The sequence below is a fragment of the Doryrhamphus excisus genome, chromosome 8, assembly GCF_030265055.1.
Source record: "Doryrhamphus excisus isolate RoL2022-K1 chromosome 8, RoL_Dexc_1.0, whole genome shotgun sequence".
NCBI classification, from domain to species: domain Eukaryota; kingdom Metazoa; phylum Chordata; class Actinopteri; order Syngnathiformes; family Syngnathidae; genus Doryrhamphus; species Doryrhamphus excisus.
Genome location: NC_080473.1, coordinates 34950 through 60977, shown reverse-complemented (window position 1 = coordinate 60977; position 26028 = coordinate 34950). Strand labels below are relative to the sequence as shown.

At 43.1% G+C, this 26028-nt stretch overlaps 1 protein-coding gene across 1 annotated transcript in view; it reads right to left on the bottom strand.

The window, feature by feature from the left end:
• The window catches only part of yap1 (Yes1 associated transcriptional regulator), a 37274-nt gene extending 13211 nt beyond the window's left edge, over nucleotides 1-24063 (bottom strand). The window contains exons 1-4 of the mRNA XM_058079135.1: nucleotides 23406-24063; nucleotides 21905-22140; nucleotides 6162-6280; nucleotides 2017-2130 (exon numbers count right to left, since the gene is read on the bottom strand). Of these exons, the coding sequence (XP_057935118.1) occupies nucleotides 2017-2130; nucleotides 6162-6280; nucleotides 21905-22140; nucleotides 23406-23606 (670 nt within the window). The 5' untranslated portion in view covers nucleotides 23607-24063. The remainder of the gene's footprint in view (nucleotides 1-2016; nucleotides 2131-6161; nucleotides 6281-21904; nucleotides 22141-23405) is intronic.
• Nucleotides 24064-26028: the final 1965 nt, after the last annotated feature.

Below are 26028 nucleotides of genomic sequence, written 5' to 3'. Positions count from 1 at the left end.
CTGTGTTTCTTCTCCAAGCTGAAATGAGCTTCCATTATGAAGGCAGATCCTGCATGGCAAAGAATCTCTACATGCGACAACACTTTTTACTGCTACTGCCTGTCAATATCATCCTGCAATACCATCATACTATCATACAATCCATGTTGGCTCATATCTCCATAACTCATACTCATAACTCCAACAACAGCAGGGAAACAACTACAACATGCCTGCCAATATTGTCAAAAAAAATACACCCTATAAAATGCTGTATGTGCCATCAATGTACCATATTTACATATTTCAAGTAGCTTTTAATGTACCATATTTAATGTATCCTCCTAATGTACCATACAGTATTTACATATTTCAGGTAACTTGTAATGCAGCATATTTACATATTTCAGGTAGTATTTTCAAGTAAGACAGTCAGAAGGCTAAGCTAATGATATAAAAAATGATGTATTTCCAATCAAAGGAATAGGAATTAGCTTGCTAAATTCTGTGTGGTGGCACGTGAAGGGCTGACTTTGTCAAAGTCACTTTCAGGCGCCTAGCACCCATGCATGTTGTGTGTGTGTGTGTGTGTGTGTGTTCATGACTTTGATATGTTCAAAGAGCCGTCCTCTCCTTCCAGCTGCTCCCTTACAACTTTTGTTTTGGACTGGAGACCAATAAGCCTATCACAAACCACTGCTGTGACACCAATTTGATATTTCAGGATGTCATTGTTTCCAAAAAGGACTGCAATCTATTTGTGGAAGTGGAGGGATGAGGGTGGGGGGTTGGGGAAGAGTGTCTCGAAGGTCGAGGGGTCTAAGTGTAATTTTGCAACAAGACGCCTTGTACACAGCTTTTAAAGAAGCTGAAACCCTGATGCAAGGAAATCGAGCATCATGGTATGGTATCAAGGTTCTACAGGATGATATCAAGGCATTATTGGAAGATAATAATGAGGAGGAGTAAGTAGCAAAGGAAAATATCACTGAGCAAATGAAACATATAATTGATGAAATGGATCCGAATCCACGAATGAACAAAGTGCTCCTCAGGCTGCATGAAAAGTGTAATTTATGATTTATGATATGGCTTAAGCTTTGTAGCTTTTTATGCAATTTTTGATCGTTTTATATAGTGAAGAATTCAATGTAAACTGTATGCATGTGCCAAATAAATTAAACCGTGAATGTATTTCATTGTATTATGACATACAGTATTGCATGTTTTAAAAGCAGCGACAGTACATTGTAATATAAAAGTAGTTTTGTCCCTTGTGTTAAATCTCATCACATTATGCATGTTTTGATTTGTTTTTATTTTGGTTGTAGTCAACTTTTTTTCCCACTTTTTAATGTTTGATTGATCATTCGTTTGCAAATACTCAGTGGCTGCAGATGGAACCTTTCAAATATGACCAATTGATATTGGTAAGATGTTATTATGTAAGACATGTAACAACATACCTTACTCATGTCTTAACTAGACACTTAACTTAACTAAACTAACTTAACTTAACTTAACACACACACAAATTACAATTTGAACTTCCTTTTTTCATTTGGTAGTCTTCTGCTTCTTTGCAGTGAATCTTAATTTGGGTATTTTAAGAATTTACAGTATGTTGATATACCCTGTGTATATCAATGATCTTATTTCATACATTGGCTTTTTTCAGCCCCTAATATTGGTATAAAATCCCATATAGGTCAGGATCTACTACCTCAGGCAAACTCTTTGTGAAGTCTTATTGCACCTACCTGATCCTGTCACTTATCTGCTAACCCCTTTGGAAAGCCCTTGTCAAACTTTAGCTCAAGTCGGGATGGAGGAGAAGGGGGTTGGTGTGTGTGTGTGTGTGTGTGCGTGCGTGTGTGTGTTAGGGTTAATGGCCAACTCAGCTGTTGTTCCAACACTAAAATGGCTGACAAAGGGTGAGGTGCTGCTTTGGAGTGTACGCTAGGTCAGAAAAACAAGCAGTTCAATATCACATGAAATCGCAGGGACGTTTCTATGACAACAACAGCAACAACGCACCGAAACGCGGGTCGAGTCGTGGGTCCAGCCAGGAAGTGGTTTTGTTCTTGTGGTTGATGTAGTAGATCTCCCCCTCTGATGTGATGGCTTGTTCCCAGCCTTCAGGGAGTGGACCTGAGTGGGGGAGGGGGGGGGGGGGCAGACAATCATCATTACCTTAAAAGGAAAAGTGCACTTTTCCTTAATTTTCACCATCATCCACAATCCTTATTTTCTTTTCTGTGCGTTCTAAAGATATAAAAACAGGTAAAAAGAGGCAGCTAAGAATGCACGTAATGGGACACACCAATTCTGCCTATAAAGCCTTCTGAAAAAAACTCCAAAAAGTCAACAACGCTTCATTAACACAGCAACACCAGCATTGGTACTATTGTTATTAATATTGTTACGCCACACCACAGCGGCTAGCTACTACGAGCTTCAGCACACACTTGGCAAAATGCTGCAGCTAAGGTTTCAGCTGCTGTGAAGTATAACACCATTGTGCACCAAATGCATTTTTCTGCATCCAAAACAGCAACTCCAATGAAACATTATACCTTGTTAAACATAAACTGCATATTCCACACACAATTGTATATGCAAATGAGCTGACGTCTGCAATAACACGTAGGGCTCTAATTTTGTGGCACAGCGCAAAGTGCCGCAGGGTGGCGGAGCGTGGTGCATCCCACTCAGTGGTAAATTGGCTATGTGCACCACTGTGCACAGCCATTTAGTAATTTGGTAGACTGGGCTGCGGCGAGATGGGCGTGGGAAGGAGTTCACCACATTTTCAGCTTGGCGCAGTGACAATTTCTTGACAAAACAGCATACCAAAGGTGCAGAAAAAGCTCCACCACTCCGACCTGGTCTATTTGCGGCGCAGGCGAAGCGCAGGCGAAGCGCAGGCGAAGCGCAGGCGAAGCGCAGGCGAAGCGCAGGCGAAGCGCAGGCGAAGCGCAGGCGAAGCGCAGGCGAAGCGCAGGCGAAGCGCAGCCTGCCTAATGGTAAATTGGCTGACAGGAGCACAGTGCAGACACGTCACCAAAACCTCACAGGCAGAGTTTTCGCAGTGTCACAGTATGATGCCAACCGGGGTCGACACTGGAGTGGGGTTGGAAGGCGTGGTGGGTGGGGGCGGGGGGGGGGGCAACGAAATCAATCATTTTCCCCCGAAATCACTCCTCCAGAAAAAAACAGCTCCACTCATCGCTCTTCTGTGCCAGACTGCGCTGCGCCAAACTGTGCTGCGCCAAACTGCGCTGCGCCAATCTGTGCTGCAGCAGACTGTGCTGCTCACAAAATTTGCAAAGTGCGCTGGCCACACCCCGTTGACGTGGCGTAGCACCTGGTCTACGAAATTAGAGCCCATAATGTCAACTTTGCTTTTTTTCGGGTTATTACACATTTTTGTCCAATATTGAGACAATAATGAAAGTGACACTGGTTCAAAATCAGAAACAGCCAACAAAATAGAAAAAGAGCAGCTTGTTCAGAATGGGCCCTCAACATCGAGACATATTTTGGTTCCCAAATTGTTTCTGTTTTGCCAGATGAAGGACAGAAAACAACAAGGCGGCATCATCCAATCTGTCATCTGTATACTGCTAAGGTGTCATGTTTGTGTGCTATCTACGGATTGCTATGATATGCTGTGATGTATTAACCAGTTCCTTACTTCTTGTTAGCATTTCAGCCTGTCGGTGCTATCTGTATTTATTTATTCCAGTTGAAATCGAGCCAACACTGCGCACTGTGAGAACACGTTAGAACTGGATGTGAAAAAGTCTAATCAATGCCCCTTCGGTGTTGTTTTTGGCAGCCATTTTATTCTTTTAGACAAAAATGCTTCTTGGTGTAGTCACATTTGAGTCATTTCTATATGTGAAATGTTTTAGTCTAGTGTTGGTCCATCCATCCATCCTCATTAGGTCGCGGGGGGTGTGCTGGAGCCTATTCCAGCTGCTTGGAGGGTACACCCTGAATGGGTGGGCAGCCCATCACAGTCTAGTTTTCGCAAAATATAAATAAAGAAATAGATAATTTCTGTCAAAAAGTCATGTGCAATGATGAAAAAAAATAATTTGTAAGTAACCCCATCTAGTTTTGTATACATATATATTTTGCAAATATGGGCCATTATTTTATTTTATAAAATGATATACATACTGTATTTCTAGCCTTTTCTTTCACCATATATTTGCTCCCAAATGCTGATGCTACGTGGGAATGCATGGGTAAGATTTGGTGAATGTGCATATTTGTTACTGCACAACATTGTACAGTATGTTAAAACAGTAAGTTATAACTTCATATCCATGATGAATGGCTTTAGACAGATGGCTTTAAGGTTTGCACCCACAAGCCAGGCGGAACACCGCTCAAGAGACCGTGTGTGACTTTATATATATTATTTTTCTTTCTTTATACACTTTATACTAAATACCCAGTGCAGCATCTGGTCCCAAACTGCACGGGGCAGTGTTTCGAAAACACACATCTACCGCGATAAACTAAGTGCAATCGCAGCTCGTCCTTACAAAAGGCATACTGAACGCAGCAAACAAAAATAAGAAACAAAAAGCTGTGAAAATCTACTTGTCTGCCATTTTTTCCCACGTCTCTGTCCACAGAAAAATTTGAAGGTGAGCAGAGCGGAAATATTCAGCCTGACAGGGGCCGTGGGGGAGGGGAGGGGGCGTGGCTGCAAAAATGACGTAATTTGTCTGCACGGAGCAGTATGGACCTCACACATGCAAAAAGCATAAAACAGGCTTTATTCCTCTGGTTGTCTCTGACAAACTTTCAACCTCTACGGTGATAGGAACAAGCCCCAGGAGCCCTCGCAATGCTTGCGTTTCATGGGCTGATAAGGTTTTATGTGTCCAAGCTCCATTGCAGAGCATTTGGTAAAATGCGTTCCTCTGAAGGCATCCCTCATGATTGACGCCATGTTTGTTTATGATGAGCTATGAGAGAAAGCTATGACAGACCGTTTATCCATGTAGGAGGAAAGGAGCACTTGATTTGTTCACCTTAGGTCACCTTCAGCGCAGCTTGGGCAATCTCGCCTCAATTTTTAATGTTACTGGATTTGTGCTGTCATAATTCCTCATATTGGTCTGATGATTATTATATTTAATCTTTTTGTGTGTATCTCACTCACTCCTTCATGCACTTATATTACTACTTAGCACATACACTACTAGTCAGAGGTTTTAGAACACTCCAAGGTCTCCAATGTTTAGCTGGTGTGTCTGTCTTCCATTGGTAATTCCATTTTTGGAGCAACAAATGACTTTCTCCGATAGAATGCTGTTCACCTGACGTTCACAAGGGTATAGGACCACATGAAGACACAGGAGGTTGTAAGCGCTGCAGGACTTGGAACACCTGGAGGAATGAGTTGCACCAACTGCCAAGGCTTGATCAACCTACATTTCTGCACAGCAGCTTGAAATTGTCGACCCGTTTTGTGCTCCCTTTTTGTCTCATTCTGAAATCCCCATTCTTTTTCAGTTTTGGGTAACCTAACCTGGGTAACCTTTTTCACCACTTAGTTTTGTGACATTTCAAGCGATGAAAAACCTGAATTTCAATAAATAACTGGAAAAACGGAGGTGTTCTAAAACCTTTGACCGGGAGTGTACACTAATACAGTCACAGTCGAGGAAAGCAACTCATCAGGAGTGCCTCCTGTATGTCCACGCAGACTTGGTGGAATAGGACTTGATGACCTGGTACACACAGTCGGGTTGTGAATTGAAATGGGTGAAGTGGCGCTAGTTATTTTACAACACACTGACGCACACATCCAGCAACATAAACAAACGAGAACCTGGTGTCCAAGACAAATGTTTAGCTCCAAAATCCTGGTCAGCTGCCAACACCAGCAGAAAGAATGGAACAGAGACATTGTGTGGATATATATGACGATAGTTCACGTGTAAAATCTGAGAGTTGCAGCGCTCCAAAACATGTTAGACAGGACCTGTCACGTTCTACCTCAGTCTCACCTCACCTGAGGCAAATTCCAACAGGGTGGACTGAAAGCGAGCTCGGCACAGCCTTGCTGACGTGCAGCAACTAGCTGAGTGGGATGTGGGGTAATGTGCACCAAATGTGCACCATATGCTGCAAGATGAAATAAGTTAAGCACACACCGCTGGCCGGGTTCATCAGGTTCTGCTGCTGGACCGGCACCGAGCTGGGTGGGGGAGCCTGGTTCATCTGAAGGAGGGCCTTGCGGGGGTCCTGCCAAGTGGTGGTCTGATCAATGTGGCTGCAAGGAGACAAGATAAGAAAATCAGTTCAAAGATGAGGTCGATTGTCGATGATGGCTCACAAAAATCCTCAGACCAGAAAGTCAGCTTGCATTGGCCAGTGAAGAAAATGTGTTTTTGTTTATAGGATCCCATATGTTCATTGTTCCTCTTCAATTTACACTTTGGCGCCTTGGCACTCGCTCGCCAACACATGTACACTTGTTGTCACACTTCAATGTTTCCCATGCATCAAACAAATGGAAGTATTACACAACTCAACTCAAAATACTGTTTTTCAAACGACACCTTTTATTATTAAAAATCCAAACCTCTATGGCCCTATGTGAACAAGTGGTTCCCCCTTCCACCCTCAATTTCTCTCGCCACACTCAGTCCTGATTACTGCCACACCTGGTCTCAATCAGGAAATCACTTAAAACACAAAGTCAAGTAGACCAAATGATCCTCAAAAGCTAGACATCATGCCGAGAAAGAAATTCAGGAGCAAATAACAAAATAAGTAATAACATTGCTGTATAAGATTTTAAGTGGTATATTGTGTGTTACATTATGGGTGTTATTGATTATGGATGAATGCATTGTGTTATTATGTGTGTTATTACTCTATGTGTGTGATAAGGCCCCCAAGCTGACTTAAAATCGTGTCAAAAAGAGAAAGTGAAAAGCAAAACATTGCTTCTTCCCATTGCCCCCCCTTTCACCAAGTTGTGTTTGAGCGTAACAAAGCAACACGTCAATGAAAAGCGTCCGTCTTGCCTTGGTGGAGGTAACATGCCCCAGGTGAAGCTGATGCTTTGAAAACAAGGTTGTTATTCCACGGCTCCGCCATTGATATTGCTGCTTTGTTGCTCCTTGTTGCTTGATTAAGATGGAAAGCTAATACAGGAAGCCCTCCTCTCCCAAGCGGGACTCTGTCTATTGAGGGAGGGTCAGTCCCAGGGCTCAATGCAGGGGGTCCCCCTTTTTTTCTTTCTTGGAAGCCCCTTGGACTGTGTGGAGTGTCGGGGGCTTTAACAATCTGGCGCCACATTTACAAAGCTTTCACCTGCTTGACAAAGGCGCAGACTGAGCTACGACCTAAAAACCCACCATTCACTTGTTCTTTTTTTTTTTTTTTTTTTACACACACCCCTCGCCTCAAACAAAACAGGCGGCGGATTCTTGGGGGGGGTTGGGGAGTGCAACTCTTATGTTTACAACATGGCGGACAAGCTAACTTAAGTCGATCCTAAAGCGACATCACCTCTTTCTCTTTAGCCTCCGTCCAAACCCCAACCTGCCGCTTGGCCCTACGTCCCTGAGAAAGGGCCTGACTCAGCACCCCCCCCCCCCCCCCCCCCCCCACACACACACACACCACCCACCCAACACTCCCCTGCACAATGCAAGCCATTTTGAAGCCCCCCTCTTGTTTATGCTTTACTGATCAAAGGAACTGCCAAATCCCCGACCCCAGACCCACCTCCCCCTCATGGCCCTCACACACACACACACACACACAAGCACAGACTTGAGGGGCCCCCTTGAGAAAGACGGGTCACGGGGAGCGGCGTGATACAACGAATAAGAGAAAAAAAACATCATCTGTCTTCCGATTAGCTGCGTGCGTTGTTGTGGTCCTTTATGCTCCGCCCCTTTCCCACTATAGAAAGCGTGACATTTATTCATTTCTACGGGAGAGAAGCACATACTGGTAGCAAAAAAGTACAGATATGATTCATTCCTTTCCAAGTTACACTTTAGCGCTTCTCCTTGCATCATATTGACTTTTCCATCAAGCACTTTCCTTACACTCAAAGCAACAAACACAAAGTTTGTGATGAAGTCCACCTGAGCAGCGGAGAACGGGTCAATGAGTTACCAGCGGCCAGTAATTCATCAGCAGGCTGAAAAAGATAATCCCTTCACTCCACCCGCCTGCAGCCCAATATGGCCGCTTCCTGTTGGCCCCACATGAAACAAAAAAACGTGGCGGCAACTGTCGGGGAGGCAGCCCGGGTGGGGCACGGGGTGGGGGTTGGAGGGGGCCACCAGTTGCCGTGAGGAATTGCTGATGATCCACAAAACCCAAAGCGGCGGACGCAACTGCTAGGTGTTGTCTTTACCCCCGACCTCCATTCCCCCACCCGAGGGCACAATATTCATATTAGCTTACATGCTAGCTTGCCTTTCCCATAGCAATTTAGCGTAAATAGTTTAGTCTTCATATTGACTCTCAGTTCTTAACTGATGGATCCTATATCTAAGATAACCTAAGCTAATATTGCATTCTCTCACTCATTGTATTCTCAACTGGACTTCTACTTCATATACTTGTTTGGATCAAGCACTTCATACATGCTCAACGACTAGATAGGAGACTACAGATGTCCTATCCAGTCTGCGATATGTAGGGCTCTTCTTGCTAGTCTTTGATAGGTAGATATGAGAATGGACTCTCCTCTCTAGTCCCTGATAGAAGACTAGAGCTGTCATATCTAGTCTATGATGGGTAAGTAGTGCACTAGAGCTGTCCTATCTAGTCCTGGAGCTGTCCTATCTAGTCTTTGATATTTAGATAATGAACTAGAGTGTGTAATCTTTGATATTCAGGGCTGTCCTATCTGGTCTTTGATAGGTAGATATGAGAAGGGACTCTCCTGTCTAGTTCCCTGATAGATAGAAGACTAGAGCTGTCCTATCTAGTCTTGGAGCTGTCCTATCTAGTCTTTGATATTTAGATAATGAACTAGAGTGTGTAATCTTTGATATTTAGGGCTGTCCTATCTGGTCTTTGATAGGTAAGTAGTGCACCGGAGCTGTCCAATCTAGTCCTGGAGCTGTCCTATCTAGTCTTTAATATTTAGATAATGAACTAGAGTGTGTAATCTTTGCTATTCAGGGCTGTCCTATCTGGTCTTTGAGATTTAGATAATGAACTAGAGTGTGTAGTCTTTGATATTTAGAGCTGTCCTATCTAGTCTTAGATCGCTACTGTAGATATGAGACTAGTGGTGTCCTTTTTAGCCTTTGGTAGGTAAGTAGAGCACTAGAGCTGTCCTATCTAGTCTTTGCGCATGAACTAATGCAGGCTGTGTAAGTCAACCTGCACAGTCCAGTTGCAATGCCCTGAGAATACAATGATGGATTAATGAAAACATTCCCAGGTTTCTTAGCTTGAACAAAACTAACAGCTAATATGCTGGCGAGAGTTGCCCTGATAACAGTTCTGATTTCCAAATTTCAATTGACAATCAATGAGTCAAACTTTATTTATATAGCCCTTTACATCAGCTGTAGTTCAACCAAAGTGCTGAAAGAAATAGGAAAATAATACAAGAATCGAAGAATCAAAAATAAATAAAATTGTCATAATGACAAATGAGTCTTAAGTTTTGCCTTAGACAAAAAAGTCTTTGATGGTCCGCAGTTCAACAGGTAAAACCTTCCACAGCCTGAGACTAGCTACAGAAAAATCACGCCATTGTTTGTAATCGAACCGGGAGACCTCAAGCAGCTGTTGGTTGACAAACCGCCGAGCTCTGCTAGGGTAATGACTTAACAGTTGAAATGATGACTGAAGTTGTTATTCGCTTGAACTAGAAAAGCACTCAGCGAGCACAGGCTTAGCGCCATAGTTCCCCCCCCCAATATGATATGAATATTAGTTTAGTAGTTATTCATAAAACTGTTATTTTCCATTTTCTTCTGGATCTAGTTCCATAGCTTTTGAAGATACAACAAATCCGCGAGCACACTCCAGATTCCACCATGTCTTGGCTTTATATAATGTTGTTTGTGGCATGTTTATAGCCTCATTTGTTGACTTCCTGTCATGAAAATTGCAAAGGTCTCCAATTTTTTTCATAATCTGGATCTTCTGGATATTTTTTAATGTTCATTTTCTCAAGGGTGATGAGGAGGAGATCCCAAGGGTATACCATCAAAGGTTCTCCTATTTGGTGACAGAATGCTGGCGGATCCCAAGCACGATGCCTGGATTAGCCTGCAACAGAGTTGGTCTACATGGCGACACGCATGGTGGCCTCTGATATGCAGTCCAGTGGGCCCTGCACATTTAAAGGCAATGAGAGTTCATTTGATTGGTTAAGATTACACTCGGCTGTGTTAAACCCTCTCACGCATTCTCTCTTCCCTCTTTGCAACTTGTGCCGATGGGAGGGATGGAGGCGTGGGTGCGCGTCCCCTCACACCACGTTGGTGCGGCGTAGTCAGCACACCTGATCTACAAAAATACAGCCATAAAAGAGGAAATTCAAGTGTAAGTTAGTTAAGCTTACTTTAGCTTGAACAGTCAAGATTCAATCTAATGTTGAATAACCCGGCTCTACTCTCCTATCTACTCTTAGCATCAACTGATGCAATATACAATATATTGATATTTTCCTGGGTTTCTATCATTTTAGTTCCTGTCACTGTTACTCTTATTTTGGTATAGCAGTTTCCTGCTGAACATCTTTTTGTCATCACATTTTCTTTTTGAAGCACCACTGGTGCTGATGAGTTCTACTTAGTTCGGCTGGGAGCATCTTAGTGTATTGCTGCATTGTGCTTTGTAGCGCTCTTGCTGGATCCCTGCCGCTGCACAGCAGCTGTTATTCATTGTTAATGATTCATTATTATGCTATTGGGTCCTGCGTCTGAACACCATGCCAAGACGGCATAACTTTCTAAGACATCTTTGCAGGTTAGCTTGGTAACTAATAACAAGTATGAGAAAAGTCAGCGAGAAGCTGAGCATCGATGGAAACTTACTCCCGTCTATTTGTGTTTTTTTTTCCAGTGGAAATGTTACACATACAACGGTAATCATATGTAAGCCGGCAGATGAGATGGCCTTGTGCTATTTCTGGACACCCAAAGGACTGTTTGTTGTGGACCAAGCAAGTCATGATTGTTAACACATGGACCCCCCGTGTTATTCATTTTATGGAATATCGTCTCGGGCACGGGTCCAACATGTGTGCACGTTAAGCCATCATCCACTGCTGAGCAACAAGTCTTGATCCACCCAAAGTCCTGACATGTCCTTGACGGATGGCCCACTTATCAAGGTGGCGTTTATTGTGCGTGTGTTATTTATAATGTCTTGTTGAGCAGGAGGAGGAGGGCTGGGGACTGTTTTCATCCGAGCTTGACTTTGCGGAAATTATAGAGCTGACAAAACAAGATGACATGAGTTTTTATTGGTTTTGCTTTCCTAAAGTAACACAGTAAGTCAGAATAGTGGCTACTAGAAATGCAATGGTCCATTCTGTATATCCATTTCTATTCCGATGATCCAACTACATCCATCTTTGTTCAGCAAGTCGCCATTTCAGACGACATATATCCATCTAACATGGTTTCAAATGTAATCAATGGATTGAATCAATGCTCGGAAATGAAACACCAGAGCCTATCCCAGCTACAAAACCAAATTATTTGTATTAAGCAAAACAATAAGCCAGATTATAGCACAACTACTAGTTTCCATCTGAAGTCCCCTGGCAGTTAACAACAGATAATAAACCTACAGGTGGGTGGAACTTCCTCCTGAGCATTTCTGCCTATCACAACTCCTCCGGTGCCCGTGGGTCATCAGCCAGGAACCACCAATCCTCAACATTTTGCCCCTCTAATCCTGGAACTTCTCCTGGTGGCGAGCAGTGACGGGGACGTCTCTCTGTCCCTCCATGCAGCTAATAGGTGCTGTTGTTGGGGTTAGTTGTTCTTTCCCCAGCACCTGTCCCTCCTCCAACCGGAGCCAAAAGCTGGCCTTTTCCGCCTTCTCTGACAGTTCTTTTACTGCTTTCTTTAGCTTCCCCCCCGTCACCCATGCGTCCCTCAAGACACTCCCCCACAAAGCCTCAGTAGCAAAGTAACAAAGAAATAACAATAGATAGATATTTTATTCATCTCCAAGAGAAATTCACATTCCCAGAAGCTCTGCAAGTATGTTATAATAAACTTCATCACTTCATCACCAAATGAAACAACCAAGGCAGGACAGGAAAGATGAAAAATAGAATAAGAATAAATAAAAAGGGAACAGATCACTCCAATTTGTAGTACACACAGTTCGGTCCTGTGTGTGTTTTTATGTGAGGAATGATCTCAATAAACAATGTCAAAAGAATACACAATAAAAGACAAAAGTAAACATAGAACATGAAAAGGCATGTAAGAAGAATATGAAAATAAATGTATCTAATGGAGATCTATGTGGTGCATTCTTGGCAGCAGAGTATAGTTCTCCAAATAAATCCATCAATATTACAAATCCATTTAGTTAGTGACATCAAATAAGTTGATGAGTCAGTTTTGTGCAGCATTATCGATATGAATGTACTCAATATGAATAACTTGACCAAGATCACAAATTCACATTTCAGTTTGGGCAGGTGTCAATAAAGTACCATAAAAGCCCCATAAAATAGGAAAAACTCCCAAACAAATGTTCATGTTAACTCTATGTCTTTTAGCAATATGATGGACTGTAATGATGGGGCCTTTTTCAAAATATGCCCATGTAGTACATGTAGTTCATCTAATTCAGTTGGCTTGATAGGGTTTCGAATGTGCAGCCAATCAACAATATATTTGTGTAAAAAGAAATGTTTACTCACCACTGAGTGGATGGTTAGTAGTGCAAACAGCAATGGAATCAGTTCAGTATTTCAATCACTGCAGCGCAAACAGTTTGAGCACACCAGCCACAGAATGAGCAGCAGCTAGCTGCAGCTAAGGAGGTGGGACACCAAGGGGCAACCGTAAGTGTGTAGCTATAGATAATATAGTGTTACATATTGCACCCCGGCTTATTATATGACATGATATTAAATATATACGGCAGTTTTTGGTCAGCTTGGCACCACAGCTGAAACCAGTGTGCATCACGCGTGTTTCAAACCCTAACTGGGGAAGTACCGAGACCGATGTGCACGCACCACGCACATGCTCACAGAGTCAGATGTAAATGTCCTCACACGTCTGACACAGCCCTGCACACAACCAAAGTTCCTCCTGCACTAAAAGTGCTACATAATGTCTGCATGCATACTCATCCCCAAATTTTGCCCACACTCGCAAGTACAGTGTGATGGGACCGGAGCTTCACAGCTGCCACCTGACGGATTATCACATCTCCAGCCTCAAACTCACCAAGATTTTAATTTTCTGAGGCACGTTTTGCAGGGTGCAAAACTTCTATCACTCTCACAAAGACAGGACATCACACCCACAGCAGACATGCTTGTTCTGGATGCTGCAGGGGGCGGAGCTGATCAGCGTTTTAAAGCAAATGTGGGCCAATATCGATATCGGCCAATGGCAATCGGTGGCGAACATTGTTTAAATTGCTGCATGTTGTAGTTAACACAAGAACGCGTGGAAGAGGTAACACATTATTTAGCCAGCGACATAATAACAGAGCTTTCAATGAATTTTCCAGCTGCATAGAAATTACGGGTGTGGTTAACCATCACTCACAGTGTTTTTAAAGAAGGAGCTTAAGAAAACAACACACAGCAACAAAACAGGTAGATAAGAACAGACCAGACACGAGCTAATAATTCATAAACATCACCTATGTGAGCTCCACATATACAACAACTGTACAGCAAAGCACGCTGGCAAACAGGAAGCGCCGTATATATGTAGCACTGAGTGTATGTATGTCAACGTCGCTCGCTGCCATGTAAGTGAATACAAGTAAATGTACTTCATTTCATTACAATCACACACACACTAATACTAATATAAAACCAAAAACTATGTATTTCATCTTCTCTTCTCACATAGCTAGGATAAAAACTTCATTTATCCCACACAGTAATAATTCACCTTACATTAAAAATACATACACACTATATATTGTGCATATTTAGCCATTAAATTGATTGTGTCACAAATCAACAATGACAAATTGCAGAGAGAAGGGGAGGGTTCTGGATTTGAATTTAATCTAATCATTGCAACACTCACTTTATTGTAAATGTTGATCTGAAATTGAAGGAGAATGTCAACACCAAGCTCGCGGGAGGGTTTGTAGGGGGAGGAGTGAGCTGTGTGTTTAAGGACGTATCAAGTACTGGCGGATATTTGCTCTTCAGTGGTGGTCAGGAAACAAAAGTCTGGGATCTAAATGGAACACCGTTATAAGCACGCAGCTCATCCTGCTAAAAATAAGCGAGTGTCTAGTCTGAAACATCTGAGAATGACATGACAGACATCAGACCAGCCAGACAATTGATACCCCCATAGATGACCTGTCAGGTCCTAAGGTGTCCTAAGGAGCTCCCCCTGTGGGGGTGTACATGCTCAGTATGCGCTTGAAGCCAGTGGCTAAAGAGATGTAATCAGATGTAATCAGGCCCCTGAGATGAGGATGACCCCCTCGGCTGTGGTGGGGCGGGGATGCCTGGTCGCCTCTCAATCAGCAGGACATCATCAAGAGAGATTATTGGGGCAACCTTCATGACCCCATTGTGGCTTGAAGCTTCCCTTTGAAGGGGCGTCTGTAGCGACAAGACGCAGTTAAAGACCCAGCCCACACGGGAATGTAATTTTTGTCACTGTGCCACATTAGTAAATACTGCAGTTGATTCCAAACGGGGACGCATCACTGAGTGAAAACGATGTAATACACAAGTCACACCTATGTGTGGCACTGTGAACAGACACTCTCATGGAACCATGTGGCACTCCAGCCATAGAAAAAGAAACAATAAGTATTTATGGAGTATAAGATATCAGGAGGACGGATCGGTGCAGCCTCGGCAGTAATGCGGTCGCTGTACCGGACCGTCGTGGTGAAAAGAGAGCTGAGCCGGAGGGCAAAGCTCTCAATTTTCCGGTCGATCTATGTTCCCACCCTCACCTATGGTCATGAGCTTTGGGTCATCACATCGAGAGGAGTCAGTTGAGGTGGCTCGGGCATCTAGTCCGGATGCCTCCCGGACGCCTCCCTGGGGAGGTGTTCCGGGCATGCCCAGCCGGGAAAAGGCCCCGGGGCAGACCTAGGACACGCTGGAGGGACTATGTCTCACAGCTGGCCTGGGAACGCCTTGGTGTCCTCCCGGTGGAGCTGGAGGAGGTGGCCGGGGACCGGGAAGTCTGGGCTTCCCTTCTAAGACTGCTGCCCCCGCGACCCGGACCCGGATAAGCGGAGAAAAATGGATGGATGGATGGATGGAGATATCAGGAGAATGGCCATCCAAATATTCCCATATTATGTTGGCTTTTTGGGAATGCTCACTTCTGGTCACATGACGACAGTGGGTCGGTGACATCATCGTCTTTTAACTTTGGCAGATGTTGTGACAGCCCTCGTCATGAGAAATGTATTATTCCAATAAAGCTTATTAAACAACATAATAAAAATACTGGGGCGGCACGGCGGGTGAGTGGTTAGCGCGCAGACCTCACAGCTAGGAGACCAGGGTTCAATTCCACCCTCGGCCATCTCTGTGTGGAGTTTGCATGTTCTCCCCGTGCATGCGTGGGTTTTCTCCGGGTACTCCGGTTTCCTCCCACATTCCAAAAACATGCTAGGTTAATTGGCCACTCCAAATTGTCCATAGGTATGAATGTGAGTGTGAATGGTTGTTTGTCTATATGTGCCCTGTGATTGGCTGGCGACCAGTCCAGGGTGTACCCCGCCTCTCGCCCGAAGACAGCTGAGATAGCACCCCCGCAACCCTCGTGAGGAAAAAGCAGTAGAAAATGAATGAATGAATAAAAATAGCATGTTTTCACTGTTTCCCGCTAATAGAATTACAGCTCTAAAATGTGGTGCGTTAGTTTGAAATATCTTTATTGAAAAGAGAAAAAAGTCAAAACAGCAATTTTGAAACCATATAATATAACGATGAAAGTGGAACGTATGTATTGAAAATAACACCAAGTGACCAAACTCTTGATGAATCATTTAGAAATCAAATGTACTCATCAATGATGTTGTTCATCCTGCACCTAATGTCACAACACCATAAATATTCTCTTAGTAAAAACAAAGCAACATGCTCATAGATGCAATCAAGTGGCAACATAAACAATGAAAAAACTTGTAATGTTCTGTTATTATTCCATTTACGTGATTGTTGTTAACAATTGAGATGTTGTTCATTGGTGGTTGCTTGTTGCTTTATGCCACTTATCCTGCACTCCTGTTTCCTTCTCAATCACATCTCCACATTTGGTGCCACTCTACGTGGCCACCCACAACAGTGCTCGCAAGAAAGCTAAAACCTTTTGGCAACACATGGAAGCCCAGTTCTAACAGCGAGGAATAACACGGGACAGGACCGAGTATTTATGGACCGTCACTTAAACTGTATGTGGTTTTGAAAACGTGACTTTTTCAAACTGTGGTCTGAATAAATCAAATAAAAATTATTCAACAAAGTTACATGAAGGTATTGACTTACTCATATGTAAATTGAAAGATTAGTAATATGCTTTTATGACCACTCTAACAGATTCCATTGTTTCAAATGACTTAACTTGTAATTCCATTAAGCAACTTCTGGCAGGAATTGTGGTGACTTGTAAGGTTTCAGTTCTACTGACAAAAGTTAAGCTCTTGGTGTGAGTTTAACCCCTGATCCCACCTGCGTGTATCCCGTGCATCCCTGCAAAGATGGTGGCAGTGACAGTGGAGGCATTGATGTCTGGGATGGAGGTGTTACATCAAGACTTGGGTCAACACAAGCACTCCACTTTCTCACAGTCCCATTTGTGTACTGAGCTGACGGGCCTCCAGTTGAACAGGAAGGGGCTTGTCTGTGTGTGGTCAATAAAGCAAAAGTTTGTCAAACACAAAGTTGCCCCAAATGAGCTCTTCACACATGGACCTCAACGCCATCTTCCCCGAGCACCATTTGTGCCCCGAGAAGCCATGGGGTCAAAGCAGCCCAACCATCAAGCTGTCTGTCTTCTTCTGTGCACCAATACGATACTCATCAACATCCTGAAACAAAAGTCAGTAACGATCGCCTCGAAGCAGAACACAACCTAATGTTTAATTGTTTAGTGACGCCTAATGAAAAGCAAGCTACACTTTGTGGGCGTGGGAAAATGTAGCCCCTTCCAGTGTGGTTGAAATCCAACTGGTAAAAGACAAAAGTGGCCATTAACACATGGCGCTACCTGCCCCTGAGGGTAGACCAGAACTACTCCCACCAGAGCCCCCTCCAGCTTTAGGCTGACTCTCTAATTGAAAGCTGCATTTTGCCTAGCAACAATGCCATGCAAAAAACTAAATGATACTGGCCCTCTGGGTCTACAATCAGAAATAGGAACAAATATGCTGTTGAGTGACAAGAATTTGATACTATCACATTTCCCCTTGTTGGACCATTAAAGGCATATGTTATTATATGGCACCTTTAAGAATGTCATGAAAAAGCAACGGAAAAAGCAACATTCAAAAAATGTAGCAAAAATCTTGTATACTTTGTATACTTTTTTTGTCTACTGCACTGAAAAGAGAAGCTCTCCAATTTTGTTGTACATCTTGTATAATGACAATAAAGGTCATTCCATTCCATTCCATCAAGGTACTACAGGATGATACCACTTAGCAAATGAATGATGAGATGGATCAGAATGAAGAATACTGGAGGGTTGAGGCTCTGTCCATACACAAACTTACTTGGGTTGATTTTTATTTTTAAAATTTGTGTCCACACTGTGGGAGTAGTAGAAAAGCTACAATTCACATGGCACACCAATATGTGGCGCTGTAAACACATACGCATACAGAAGCACATGGCACACCAAACTAATAGAAGAAAGAGCGCATATGGATAAGTCCACAGTAGAATTACTTCTGTGAATCATTTGGGCATAAAACATCACAGTGACATCATTGTTTTCGAAATGACAAGCAGGCGCTTTCACATTTTCCCGCTCTGAAAGCTGGTTTCAAAAAATAGCGTTTCAGGTCACCCAGGACGTTGTTTCCGTGTGGATGAAAGCCTGAAACCATAAAATACTTTACCAGCGTGGCTAGTAGCCCCTACATTAGAAACCTACATTAGTTTATGACGCGGCCACGACACCCCCGACTCCCAAGTCCCCCCCCACCCAGCGAGCCAACCAGCACCAAGCAAGGTGACCCACTGTCGTAAATCAAAGACCACAGCAAAGTGCTGGGAGAAAGAGGAGGAAAGGTCAACAGACCGTGTTTACGTTGGGGCTGTCTTTACATTGTGTTTCTCATGCGACAGTTGTGCAACTTTATCTGCAACATAATTGCTTTTGGAATGAGCTTCCTCGTGATTCATCAAGCACTGTTTTCACTCTGGAGGCCAAACTCCACGCAGTACTTTTTCATCAGCCGAGCAAGTATTATTAGATCTATAAAAGCGAAGTGTTAAGGAAACACTGCTCTACCAGGTCTGAAGGGGAGGTTCTGAAAGAAGCAATCACAACTGGGAGTTTGTACACTACGTAACAGACAACTGAAGCAACACCTCTTGGATTTACACCAGTGCCTCCAAGCGGAGCTCCTCAGCGCCATCTTCAAACTCCATGTCAGCCATTTGTCTATTTTAGGAAGGCTCACATGAGCCTGCGGTCTGAATAAAGATCACCGTTTCAAGGCTGGGACAAAGGGAGGGCCCGAGTCACTCTTCTGCTGGTCTCCACATGGTTGCCATTTTACCACGTTTCCATTCATGCCAAAGCCCGATCTGGTTCTTTACGGGAGCGGGACATCGGCATCTGTGGGCTTGTGATGACTCAGAGACCCGTCACCCCCACCTTCTTGCCATCATCCCAAAGTGTGCTACAACTGAGGAGGAAATTCCTGACTACAGCATTCAAGTGGGGATTGATATGGCCGTCAGGACAACTGAATGAAATGCGAGCCGCCGCCCAACCGCCTGTCACCCCGATCATCCCAACCCCCGCCTGCCTGTCCACCAAACACTCCCTCACCGGGCTTCTCCTCAACACTTCTGTGTCAGACTCGGCGTGTTTATAAATAGGGGAGTGTCTTTTCCAGCAGCTCTGCCGAAGGCCGTCTGTGCTGCAGATCAAATGTCGGCGCATTTCCTTCACTTGTGTGACATTTTTGGACTGATAGAACCTCCTACAAGCCACATCAGACATGCACCCAAAGGAACATTCCTCTTTTTGTCTTTACTGCAGCAAAACCTTATTTGGCTCCACGTGGGAGTTGCATTTTTGTCATGGGCAGAACGCGTTCAAAACAAGACTGGCTTTTACTCCACTAAAGCCTTCATTTTTCTCACCAAATTGCATAATTGTCCCTTTTCTAACAACGCCAACGATCCTGGGAGAGTCTGCTATACACAGGCACACGCACGCTTCTTTGAAACACTACAGATGTTGTCCAGATGTGAACCCTTCCAACATCTGCCATTCAAATCTCTTTTTTTAATGTCAACTAAATTGATCGTGTTTGTTAAAGTGAACCTCCAGCGTCAGAAAGACCTGTCGCAGATTCAAAATTAAGTTTAAAAGTTAGATGTGAAGTGAACGATCCATCACTGCATGTTTATTCAGCCATGTTGTATCACACAGCCCATTTGGCGATATCCAATATACAATACTACGTACAGTATATGTACACCTAACAGGTATATGGTGTCTTGTAAGGGATGACATCACTGCCCGTTTCCCACACTGTCACCGTCACATGACCAGAAGTGAACTTTGGGGACAAGCCGACATTACATCGGAATATTTGGACCAGCATGACTAACCCAGTGGTCAATCTCCTGATATTTGCTCATCTTTTACTCCAAAATGACTGGCAGAAGTAATTCCACTTTATCCAAAGTCTAGACAAGATGGCCAAGTGGAAGATGACAGACTTTATGCTTTTGTCTGAACTTTTGGAACACATTCATAACAAAAACCTAAACCAATCTAAACCAGGGGTGTTCAAAGTGCAGCCTGGGACTGCAGCCAGGTTTTTTTATTAGCATGTGGATGATTCCAAAAATTAAATTTAACAAGAAAACAGCAAAAATTTAAAAATCAGCAGTAATTTCACAAAAATTAAGTCAAAATATTAGGAGAAAAAAGTTGTATTTTAAAAGTCATAATTTTACAAGAATAAAGTTGTAATATTATGACAAAAAATAACCAATCAAGTTGAAATATGAAAAAATAAACATAACGAAAAGCAAACAAAACAACAAATAAAGTTAGTTTGTGTTACGGGAATAGATTTGAAATATTATGGCAATATCTTCATCACTACAGGTAGAAAATGTACAAAAAAAAGGTTGAAATATTTGGAACATTTTTAAAAATAAAAAAAGTGCTGTAATTTTAGGATAAAGTCTAAATATTAAGAGAAAAAAAGTTGCAATTTTATGAGAATAAGCTGGTGATATTTTAGCATCAGAATTTTTAAGTCATAATATCATGGCAAAATAACGCAATAATGTTTTGGAAAAATTTGGTTTGGTAAAAGTTATAATGTGATGAGACTGGAGTGAAAATATTATGCTCATAAAGTCAGAATTATGAGAGGAAGATTTACAAGAACAGTGTTAGAATAGTTAGATAGTGGGAACGTTATGAGGCTGTGGCTTTATTGTGGGAATGATGTCAAAATATTTTAAGAAGGACATTTCTGAAGATGATTTAGGAGAAAAGTTGAAATATTTAGAAGCTATAAAAACAATGGGCAAAAGGAGCAAAAAGTGAAGCTGATATTAATAATAGGCTTTTCACTTTTTCACCTATATAACAAAGCTGAGAGGCCCTTTTTTCCTGAAATATATATAACTTCTTACCATACCTTTACAAAACAAGTGCCCCCCCACTGGGAAAAGCTCCGGACACCCCTGATCTAGATGCCAAACGAAAGGCTTGAAGCTACCTGGCTTCACTCTGTGGTGCTCGGAGATCAACTTTGCAGATGAAGTTTGCAGAGATGTCTGCTGAGGCCACAGTGGACCTTTTGTTTCCCATTGAAACCTGAGGAACGCTACATGCAGCCCACTGAAGCCCGGTCTTGTTCGCTAGCAAATGTAATAAGCTGCAATTGAGGTCATTGTGCACATTGTGCAGCAGGACTGCAAATCCAAAACTCGCCTTACTTGGTTTTGTTGGGTCAATACAAGATTACCACAGAGCAGGGTAGCACAGAAACAATAGCCTTAGCATTAGCTAGAAAGACCTCATCAAACACTCATGAAAGTCTAGTCTTCTACTCCGGAAGCATTGCACACACAAGAGTGAACACGTATGAAAACATGCACCCTGCTATTCTTTTTAGTACAAATACACCACATAGTGGTGCTGTTATTATGTTTGACCACATAATAACTTCAATTGACTTGAAATTTCTCACACAGCTATACAAAACATCCAATGTAACTTTATCGTTTAGCCCAATCACTGCGACATTTGATACACACCCCTGACAAGCACATCAAATGGGCGGGACTTAGCGACTAATTGTCCATAAGTCACGAATAATTTATCGAATGATGATAAAACTTTATGTGCATTATATATAAGCTAGCATGTCTTACAAAGTATTTTCAACACAAGCCACAGGGGGCGCTACAACATCCTTCTAGTGACAAGTGCCAAAGCTGTAAATTGTCATCAGGTCTATCCAAAGCCAGTGATGAGAGTGATGCTCTTACTTGAGGAAGTATCTCTGGCCCGAGGTGGTCTTGGCCATCTCCCAGCCCGGGGGCAGGGGCACGTCGTCCGGAATCTCATACGAGGACTGCCGCAGGTGCTGCGGGGAGGTGCCCGACGGCGCCATGCCGGGCAGGGAGCCCCCGGAGAGGGCACCCATCTGCAGGGAGGCTGGAGACGAGTGCGCACGGACGTGGTGGGGAGTTAGCGTGCTGCCAGTCCCTGCGTCCGTGCTCGCCTTGGATGGGTGGACAAAAAACGAGATGCACCATAAGGTTTCCTCAAAAACAGCCCAAGAACATCGCTAGTTTGGGGTGCGTCTCCATTGGCTCTCAGGGTTCTCTACCACCCAGTTGACGGGGACTGTTTACCCCCACCCCGTATAAGCGTACTGAGGTGCACCACCAAACCTCAAAAACCTTTATTACCGTTTAGACACTCAGAGACGGAATGATACAAGATGGAGTCTAGAGGAGCAAGACTTACATTACTTTAAAGAGTACAAGTACAATGACAAAGATAAGAGAATATCTCGCCATGTACTAATTGAATGTCTACTATGTTACACTCTTCTGCACTCTGTGTCAAGGTGCTGGAAGAAATGCACAGAGTGAACCCTCTTCCTGCCTGTGTGGAAGCAAGAGACGAGGAATATGGACACACATGCACATGGTAATATATTGATTAGCCACTTCATCTTCATTCATTAATATAATTAATATTAATATTAGACGCTTACACCCCTACTTTTTGGTACTTTGAAAGAGATGCCTGTGGAAGTTTGGGGGTCCACAAGGGTCCTGGGTGACTGTGGGTGCTCAAGTGTCAGAGTAAAATGCTAGACATTATTTAGCAGGGACACAATTTGATACGTGACATCATAGTTTTCCACTTTTTTCTGTCCTGGGGAGGAAACACATTGCCCATTTGCATCCCAAGCACCAAAAATGTTGCTTGACGGAGACAAAAAGCCAAGCGAGAGCTTGCTTGTATTTGTTTTTGGAGAATGTGGTGGAAAAAAGAGACATTCTTTACGTTGTAATTACAAGTTCTTAGGAGTTAGGAGGCTGTGCGTGTGGAGGCAAGCTCGCAGGCCTCTGGAAGGAACGGGGGGGAGGGATGTTGGGGGGTTGGGGCTGTCAGAGCATGCGCACTTGCGACTAAAGCCAGTAGGAGGGTGGGGGAGGAAAAGAAAGAAAAATAGGACAAAACATTAGGAAGTGTGCTGCAAATGGGACTTTTATGATGTTTTGCTGTTTGGAAGAAACATTTTGTGCAGATTGACTCATCCTCTTTAATTAATGACTGGCTCTTGATGACGTCATTTCCTCGTCTTGAAATAACAAGTTTAGGTGGCGTACAGGTGCCATCGTCACTTTGAAGAAGTGAAGTTGTAAAGTCAAGAGAAATGGGACGCCCCCTCCCTCCCTCCCTCCCTTTTTCACCCCCACAGGACGGGGCCTGCTGTCTGGGTCGGAACCAGGCGGCCGAGGCCGGACTTACTTGTCTGGAGTGGGACTTGGGTTCTGGCGGCTTGAAGAAGGAGTCCGGGAGCTTCCTCATCCTCATGGGCACGGAGGGGGGCACGATGGTGTTCTTGGGGTTCATGACGGCGTTGAACAGAGCCTCCAGGTCGGTCTCCGAGTCGCCCCGGACGTGGACGATCTGGTGTCCGGCTGGAGGGTTGTGCTGGCTCGGATCCATTGTCCCGAGAAAAGTGTGTCTCCAACTTTGCGAGTCAGAAAAAAAAAACACAAAAAAAAGTTTCTCCGATCCCGAACTTGTTTTTCCTTACTTTTTGGCGCAGCAGGAAATGCGAAAATCTAAGCCAGTCAGTAAAAGTCCGGACTCATCCTAAACTCGCACTAAAACTTTCCTAGCAAGTTTGCAGTCTAAATCGACGTTTGGTCAAAGTTGTTTCTTTCTGGCATTCTTGACAAAGCAACAAAGCAAATCATTCCACAACTGGAACCAATCTGCAAACTTCACACAAAAACAAGAAAAAACACCGTAAACGTCCAACGATAATCAGAAAAAACTCCAAAAAAGATGTTTTTTTTCAGTGTAGGGAATCTTGTTAGCGGATCATCGCTGGCAGGATAAATCTCTGCTGCTCACTTTGTGGACTTTATTCAAGTTTAGGACATGAAAAAGTTGATGTCTCCAGGGGCGGAGCTCGCCTCCAACCGGGACAGGGGCTTTTAAAGGCACAGCGCGAGCGAGGGGGGGTTCGTGGGGGTGGCTCGGACTTCACTTCGTTATTTTAGTAGTTCAACACTGAGCAACATTTTGGTCACGAGTTCTTACACTGTCAACAGTCAATTTAATTAGTAGAAATATTTTTATGAATTATTATTACTATACATATTATATTTATTTGTATTTAAATGTACACATATATAATACATATAATAATGTTAGCATATTGTTAACATATTGTTGTTAATTGGAGCACACAACGCACGGTGGACGAGTGGTTAGCACGGCCCCGCCCCACCCAGCAATCAAACAACGGTCCTAAAAAATATTATATTTTAGTTTGTGCACACTGGAACAAGTGAGGATTTGACCAAGTGTACCTGTTAATTTGTCCTAATGAAGGATCATGAAGTATACAGGGGGAGGAGCCACCTGATGAGGTGCACTGTATTCGGGCACATGCGCCGAGGTCGTTTTTTTTTTTTTTTTTTTTCACCTCATCGTGGAGCATTTGGTGTAACTAGTATGCAAAAGGTCTTCCTGGGGGAGTCAATGTTTGTCTACAAGTGAGCCACAAATATGCCACATGTGTTGTGTCAACAATGCCTAATAAATACTCATCACAAAGTAACATAGTAAACCATAGTACACTGAGAAATACAGTACTATACACCCGGGGCTTTTTATGCCATTGTTTTCACAGTGAAGGTCAGAACCTTGGAACCAATCATTTGCCTTAAATTGCATCAAACATACAAAATAATATGAAATAATAACATTTTGATTAAAAAAACTGCAGCAGTACACCCTCTTAAAGTTTCAGAAGTTTTTGTTATTGTTGTAGCTGCCAGTGGAATTTGCCTGTATTTGTCCTCTTTTTGTTTCGATTTGAGTAAGAACTCACAAATCTCCTGAAAGTGAAAGACCAATATCCATAGAGTCCTTAGTGAACACTCATTTGCACGCTGCTGTCCTATAAATTCACGTTATGACTCTCATACTGGGCACTACACTGGTCTACAAGCCAAATGCTTCGGGAACAAAAGTATTGTAGTGATATTTTTCTTGGTTCAGGTCACTAATAAAGAAAAAGTAACTTAAACGTGCAGATTGGCTATAGGAAATTATAGTAGTAATCATAGGAAAATGTATGCAAAATAAGGCAAAAAGGGTAGTTTATCAGATGCACAGACATTTCATCAACGGTAGCAAAAAATTACTTTTGCATAAAAAATTTATTTGAAACGACTAGGCAGATCATTATAAGCAGCTGGTGGCAAACCTCAAGTCCGACAAAGACCTTGGCTGCAATGTGTTGCTGAAGAAATACAATTTGCATTCCCATCTCGATTTTTTCCCATTGAAGTGTGGGAAGTAAGTGATGAGCACAAGGAAAGGAAAGTCCATACTAATGTACTTATAAAAAAATTGCACTTCTGGTTGGATGCTAACTGCATTTTGTTGCCCTGTACAAGTGACATGAGCAATAACAATAAAGTTGAATCTAATCTAATCTAATCTAATAAGCAGCTGGTGGCAAATCTCCTCAAGTCCTACAAATCCCTTGGCTGCAATGTGATTGGCTATAGGAAATTATAGTAGTAATAATGGGAAAATGTATGCAAAATAAAGCAAAAGGGGTAGTTTATCAGATGCATAGAGAGACATTTCATCAACGGTAGCAAAAAACTACTTATGCATAAAAATGTATTTGAAACAACTAGGCAGATCATTATAAGCAGCTGGTGGCAAACCTCAAGTCCGACAAAGACCTTGGCTGCAATGTGTTGCTGAAGAAATACAATTTGCATTCCCATCTCGATTTTTTCCCATTGAAGTGTGGGAAGTAAGTGATGAGCACAAGGAAAGGATTCCACCAGGACATGGCAGTCATGGAGAGAAGATATCAGGGAAAGTGGAATCCATC